General features: G+C 40.7%; 1 protein-coding gene across 1 annotated transcript; it reads left to right on the top strand.

The window, feature by feature from the left end:
* The first annotated feature begins 244 nt into the window (after nt 1-244).
* On the top strand, nt 245-5,415 carry LOC120531273 (tubulin alpha-1D chain-like). The gene is made up of 4 exons (XM_039756531.1): nt 245-297; nt 1,884-2,106; nt 2,938-3,086; nt 4,121-5,415. The coding sequence occupies exons 1-4, from the start codon at nt 295-297 to the stop codon at nt 5,102-5,104; spliced, it is 1,359 nt and encodes a 452-aa protein (XP_039612465.1). The 5' UTR covers nt 245-294; the 3' UTR covers nt 5,105-5,415.
* Nucleotides 5,416-7,887: the final 2,472 nt, after the last annotated feature.

Below are 7,887 nucleotides of genomic sequence, written 5' to 3'. Positions count from 1 at the left end.
AACGATCCCCTCCTGCTATTGTTCTAGGAGGATCTCACGCTTGCCTGAGCAGTTGACACTCGGGGGCGTTTGAAACTGTTAAGTTGTTGTGCCTTTAGGAGTGTTTGAGCTCCTTACTTTAAGGGGCCTATATCATTACAAAAGGGACAAAAGCCTCCAGGTTACCAACAACAAAACCTGTTGGTAGTTACTGACCAATCTAGGACTATAAAAAGCAGATGGTATGCCTCAGTAGCAGCATCTTCTGAGGTCGATTCCTAGCTGTCACCTTGAAGTCATACAAGCCGGAGCACAATGGTGAGAGTTCACTCTTTGACAATTCATTTTGAGGGGTCTACTTTTTTGGTTTTGATCTGTTTCTTGGTTATTTTTATTCCAGTTTAACTGTTAATGGTAACTTATTAGAGTTGGCTGAGTGAGTTAGAAATCTTTAAAGTCCACAGTGCTACTTGTGCATTGTCTAAGAAAATTATTTTAAAAAGAGAGATTAAGGTCCAGAGTTATAAGTCATAGTGCCTAAAATTACAAAATGAGCTAATATTTAATATGAAGTTAAGAAAATATGTCATTAAATAAACAGAATATAACACAGCAGAAGAAATAACCAAAAACAATAGAAAACATGTTAAAGTAAGTGAGCAGGGCTCTAAAGAAGACATTTGTCCACTGAGTGACGCCGCACTTCTTAATGGGGACAGAAAGACGCACACTTCTCTGGGTGATGGGGGTTAGCTGTTTCTCAGTCTGAGTCGAGTAAATGTTATTGAATACTGGAGTAAGCAGTGAGCTTAGGGAAAATAACAAGCTGGCAGAAGTGTCCCTATGGATCAATGGGCATGCAACTGGGAGAAGAACAGCAGAGATGTGGATCTCATGCTGCTGAACAGTTGTAATGCCTAGGCTTTCAGATACAGGAGTCAACATAATGTACTCATGACAACAGGGTACAGGCTTTTAGGAGCCACAGAAATCTAAAATATTCTCATAGTTAAGATCTGGTGGTGCATTGTGGCAAGGGTGGAACTGATCTGCTGTTTATGTAGTTGTGCTACCCGTCTTATATGGGGAATAAAAGAGAATGACTTGGCAGCATGACGTGATTTTGTCTTGTGCCATTAGCCCAGAGTGTTTGACTTGTGACTCACCAGGAGAATACAGGCCAAAGAGCACCGGCAGAGCCTTTATTGCAGTATAAAGTACAGATATCAGATGACCGTTGAACCATTTATTTTATAATACCTTTCATGAGAACACATCTCTAGATATGGAGAGACACTATGCAAACTGAGTAGTGGAAAGCCAGTAACAATCAGCAAGATCCGAGCCTTGGTGGACACCTGTCCATTGGACAAGAGACAGATATACGTATCTTAGCAATTAGAACACATTTTGCTGTGATATTCATTTCATTTTTACCCTACTGTTTTGTAAAACTTTGCTGAATTGAAGCTTAGAGAATGTGTTTTTGAAATATTTCTGATTTCACATTAAAATATATGCTTGTGGTGAATAGAATAATACAGAGTGACAGATGGATGGATGGAAAGATGGACAGGTTAAATGACAACTCAAGCTCCTTTTCACATCACCTTGTTTTTATACAGAATTCTTTACTAAACACCAGCTCACCATACTTACACACATTTAAAACCCAAGCTTGTGTTGACTGATGGAATGGGTTAAATGACTTGAGTTACTGATGGATGGTTATTTGCATGGATTCTGTGACTGAACTGAATCAAGTCAAGTTATTCTTTTATAGCAGAATTACTGTGCTTATACAGATTTACAAATTCTGAGTATGCACTGATGGATGGAAGGTTCAGTGACATTAAAAAAAATACAGTTCAGTTTCCTTACCCTGTATTACTTCTCTTCTTCAGCGTGAGTGCATCTCTGTCCATGTCGGCCAAGCCGGAGTCCAGATGGGCAATGCCTGCTGGGAGCTATACTGCCTGGAGCATGGGATCCAGCCGGACGGACAAATGCCCAGTGACAAGACCATTGGGGGTGGAGATGACTCCTTCAACACCTTCTTCAGTGAAACAGGAGCTGGAAAGCACGTCCCCAGGGCAGTTTTTGTGGACTTGGAACCCACTGTAATTGGTAAGAAATTCTTTTGTCTAACTTAAAAAAGAGTAAAAGACGTTAGTGCAGTTACCTTAGAGTTCTATGACCTCCAGTCTTCTCTCCATTTAGGTGGAGTTTGGACATTTTCCCATATCTGTGATGTTTTCTAAAGGTGAAATGGCTTCCCGCCACATTCTAACCTACTAAAGATAGGCACGTTAGCTTAATTGGTGGCTATCAAGGGTCTCCATAGAAGATTATGTATGTTTTAAGGCTGGATCCTACCTACCCCCATTAAGGACTCCAGCTCTCTACGACTATAGTGTAGATGTAGTTAGAGGTTGAATGGAAGATAATGTTTCACTAATCACTGTGGCATTGTTTTGAGGATCTGGTAAAGCATCCGTTGCTTCAAAGATAAAGGTGACATATAAGAGTTAGACCAGCCCCCTGTAATTTACTTTGGTGAAGAAGTCTGCCATTTACACCCTGCCAAGGGGATCAGACACTTGTTAATCCTTAATTTGGTACGCCCCCTTTATCATTCAGGTGATTTGTGTGAAGAGTTATGTTACATACTGTGAAACTGGATCACAGCCACCATGTCTTTAATCATATTTTCTCACCAATTCTTTGAATTCATAATGTTGTGGGATGGTTGAAATCTTATTTTTTTTCTCTCTCTCATCCCTGTACAGTATTGAGGTGTTATCCAGTGTTTTGTATTCTAATATTTGACTCTTTGCGGCCTGAAAATGTATGGCAGTATTTCTTAGTATGTTGAATCAGACAGAAGGGACAAACTGGATGTCTCCCTATCCTGACACTTTCAGAATTTACATTCATTTTCTTTATTTTCATTCACAGATGAAGTTCGCACAGGCACTTATCGCCAGCTGTTCCACCCAGAGCAGCTCATCACTGGCAAGGAGGACGCAGCAAACAACTATGCTCGTGGCCATTACACCATTGGCAAGGAGATTATTGACCTGGTGCTGGACAGAATTCGCAAACTGGTATGAAATTCCTAAGCCTTTTATAAATAATTACTGTAGCTGAAGTCTGTGTCTCTCAAAGTTTAAATGCCCTACAGTTCTAGCAACATGAAAGGCCAATCTGTCTACTTTCTGAGGAGAGAATCATTAATATGTTAGACTCAACATGTCACATCTCAAAGATTTACACTGAAGTATGGTATCCAGCCCTGCTCAATCTCAGATGAGCAAAGCTTTAATAGAAGACCATCTGATGCCAAAGACTTGAATCTTAAGCACTGAGTAGGCTACTCCTGTACAATCCTAACAATTTCATTTTTTTTTCAAATGATAGATGCTATCTAATGTCAAAACTTACATGTTATGACTACTTGGGGCACTGTAAAGCAGATTCCTAAATCAAACACCTCTTAAACAAATGTACAGACCCTCTTGAGCCCCCACATGGTGACAATCCATTAGCTCCCTCCTACCTGCCAGCCATTTCCTACCAGGTGAGCCATTCACATCCCTCCACTTCTAACACTGGCCTTACCTGAGCAAGATTTATGAATGCTTTTCAAAGGCTGACTGTGGACTGCATCTTGTGTTGGGCTGACACAACTGAGAGGCCTTTCCAGGCCATCCTGATGTTGAGGCTATCTTGTTACAGCTCCATTGAACAACCCCAGCTTTCTCCACCAATAGGGCTGCCTGTTTGAATTACATCTCCCAGGAGTCTGCAGTATGGCATCAGATGATAGTTTCTATGATTTATTACCTGGGGAGGCAGTTTTAAGATATATTAAAGCCTGTACTGCTGCAATAATCTATTATAATCCCATTATGTGACATTATAGATGTGATATAAAATACATATAATTTCCATTGCCACCATACTTGTTTTTACAATGTTTTGTGTCATAAAAGAAAATATCATCAAAACATGTAGGCCTTTTACAATTGAACATCTGTCTTCATGATGCGTTACAAATCTTTCTAATACCAGACAATGGAATGCAATATCTTATAAAAGACAAAGAATATGACATATCATATTTTTTTGTATTTTTCAGGCTGACCAGTGCACAGGTCTTCAAGGCTTCCTCATTTTCCACAGTTTTGGAGGTGGCACTGGCTCTGGCTTCACCTCCTTGCTGATGGAGCGTCTGTCTGTTGACTATGGCAAGAAATCAAAGCTGGAGTTCTCCATCTATCCAGCTCCTCAGGTCTCCACCGCTGTTGTGGAACCATACAACTCCATCCTGACCACCCACACAACCCTGGAGCATTCCGACTGTGCCTTCATGGTGGACAATGAAGCCATATACGATATCTGCCGCAGAAACCTGGACATTGAACGCCCCACTTACACCAACCTGAACCGTCTGATTGGCCAGATTGTCTCCTCCATTACAGCCTCCCTCCGTTTTGATGGTGCCCTCAATGTTGACCTCACTGAGTTCCAGACCAATCTGGTGCCTTATCCCCGTATTCACTTCCCTCTGGCCACCTACGCTCCAGTCATCTCTGCTGAGAAAGCCTACCATGAGCAGCTCTCTGTGGCTGAGATTACCAATGCCTGCTTTGAGCCAGCCAACCAGATGGTGAAATGTGACCCACGGCATGGAAAATACATGGCCTGCTGCCTGCTGTATCGTGGTGATGTGGTACCCAAAGATGTCAACTCTGCCATTGCTACTATCAAGACCAAGAGAACCATCCAGTTTGTAGACTGGTGTCCCACTGGCTTCAAAGTGGGTATCAACTACCAGCCTCCTACAGTAGTCCCCGGTGGTGACCTGGCTAAGGTACAGAGGGCAGTGTGTATGTTGAGTAACACTACTGCCATTGCAGAGGCCTGGGCCCGTCTGGATCACAAGTTTGATCTCATGTACGCCAAGAGGGCCTTCGTTCACTGGTACGTTGGAGAGGGAATGGAGGAAGGAGAGTTCTCAGAAGCTCGTGAAGACATGGCTGCTTTGGAGAAGGACTACGAGGAGGTGGGAACAGACAGTGTGGGTGATGAAGGTGAAGCTGAGGAAGGAGAAGAATATTAAAATAATCTAATGAAGATTTCTGAAAAGAACCCTTTCTGGAATTGCTAAACAAGCTGCAAACATCACATTTCCATTTCCGTGCCCTTCTGAGTAATGCAAGATCTTACTTCTCCATTTTGAAAATATCTTTCATTCATAATGGCAAAATATTGCATTTTCTGTTAAATTTTTTTCCCTTTGCACTAGTTGCATTGTTCTTTTAATCATTTTGCCCTTGCATAGTTGTACAAACAGTATGTTATAGCTATTTAATAAACCATAAGTGTGTGCTTTATTTGATTTCTAAGAAATAAAGAAGTAGCATATAAGGATTTGGAGATATCTGTTTTGTTAATTTTAACAGGAAGGGGTGACCACATAACAACCCTCCTCTCCTAGAATGACACCAAGAAGGTGAAAAGTATGAACAGTTGTTAACAAGAAAAGAGAAAATGAAAGAATAAACAAAAGAGAAAACCAAGGTATAAATTAAAAAAAATGAAAACAACAATCCTGCAGCCACTCTGAGCCTGTCTATCATGTGGGATGACCTGCCCACTAATCTACCTCAAAGTACCACCACAGCACTAATGTCTCTATTTTGGCCTTTCTCCCAACAATAATTTGCCCCAATTCATTTCTGTAATCTAAACTCATGGTACCTCTGAATCAATATGTCATTTAAATCTCTGGAATGAAATACATCTAGCTAAGCCCAAAAAATACTTCTGAGATCAGAGACTCAAAAATACATAACCCTCTGACAGGCCCTGTGACCACTGAATTCCATACCTCTAAAAGGACCAAGACGTTTTGGCAACTTCTGAATTGCCTTTATTAAAAGTGCTACACTGTCCTATTTATTTTACTCAGGAACCATGTGCTATCTCTTGGCCATCTGGAGGTTAACTACAGGCCACTCACTACTCCACCTGAATGTCACCTTTAAAAGTGCAACATAGTCCAATGTCAACTGACCTGGAATCCTCTGCAGCCTTCAACCAGGAAGTATTCTAACCTTATTGCCAGACATCCATGGCATAAACTTAACTCCACAAGAAGGTCAGCCATGCTGTGCAAATGTTGAGTCACTTGTAATACAGCAACCTGGAGAAATTTGCCTATCTCCTCCCATGTTGCATTTCTCTGTCTCTTTTAGATGAATCCGGTCTCTGTCCACTCTCTGTCCAGGTCTCTGTCTCTGTCCACTCGTTCCTACCTGGCAACCTCTTGTACAACAAGCAGTCCATAGTATAGCATGCAGTATATCAGGGCCTTCCCAATGAACAATTTATATGATATTTTTGAGGCTGCATTAGAAACTAATGGTCTGCCTAGTAGCATTGCTTTGGGAGCCTTTCTTTTATCTCTTTTAAATACAGTCAAATTATTTTTTTCTTGTGTATCAGAAATAAATAATACATGTGAGATGTATGCTTTAGAGGTGTTTTTTCTGCTTTACTGACCACAGTCATGTAGGCGTAATCATTTGGCCTCCATTGTACAATCATTCAATACTTTGATTAAAGAAACGATGAAGACTTGATATGACACAAAAATGAATTTCCTTTATAACACTAAAGAAGCTTTTATCAGATGTCTGCTTTAAGTGAACCAGTATTTTTTTAAGTGTGAATATGGATTTTCAGAAAAGCACTTATACGCAAAACTGATTTAAAATGTAATATTTCTTTGTGTTCATTCTAGCTTCCTTCTTTTGTATTACTGTTACCATTATGAATAGAAAGAGCAAAATAGGAGGTGGCATGGTTGTGCAAAAGTTAGCAGTGTTGCCTCACAGATCTGATATTCTGGGTTGGAATGCTGCACATGGTTACTGTTTGTGTGGTATGCACTTGTTTTTCTATGTTCTCCCCCAGAATTTTCTCCAGGTATTCTGCGTTTTCTCCCACAAACCCAAGGTGTGCTTGTGTTTTTTGAATTGTGAGAATAAATGTGGCTGAATGCATTCCTCGCTCCTGAGATTGGATGGTGCCTGTCACGTTTGGTGTCTACTTTGACCTTTGGTACTGCCGGGATAGGCAAAGTGACCCTGAACTGGATTAGGCATGATTATGACAGTGGACAGGTATCTTTTAAAAAGAATATTTAACAGTTAAATTTAGAATAGTCTAGCAAGAAAATGCACCACATGTCATTTACAGAAATGTATTTTTACACTATGAACTTTTATAAAATTGCATATTTATATAATCTGTCCATTATCCAACCCATTATATCTGAACTACAGGGTCACGGGGGTCTGCTGGAGCCAATCCCAGCCAACACAGAGTGCAAGGCAGGAAACAAACTCCGGGCAGGGTGCGCACACACCCAGCAGACACTAGGGACGATTTAGAATCACCAATGCACCTAACCTGCATGTCTTTGGACTGTGGGAGGAAACCCACGCAGACATGGGGAGAACATGCCAACTCCACGCAGGGAGGACCCGGGAAGTGAACCCGGGTCTCCTAACTGCAAGGCAGCAGCGCTACCCACTGCGCTACTGTGCCTCCCTATTTATATAATACTCTCTGCATTTATAAAATTTATAAAATACTCTCTGCAATTATAAAAAATAAATATTTAAATACAAAAGAAGAATTGCATTTAATAAGGAGCCATCTGTCTAAAGAAGTTGGTGATGATGACATCAACCCAGAACTATTTTAGTACACATAGACTAGATGATTCACCATACATTAGTTCAATATTTGGTCAACGCCTTTACCTAAGGGTACTTAAAAGATCAGGATACATTATGGTTATTCATATATTGTACATTTTTTAAACAGATAGAA

This window comes from Polypterus senegalus, chromosome 6 (assembly GCF_016835505.1).
Source record: "Polypterus senegalus isolate Bchr_013 chromosome 6, ASM1683550v1, whole genome shotgun sequence".
NCBI lineage: Eukaryota > Metazoa > Chordata > Cladistia > Polypteriformes > Polypteridae > Polypterus > Polypterus senegalus.
Note: the sequence above shows the minus strand (reverse complement) of the source record. Positions and strands in the feature narration are given on the sequence as shown.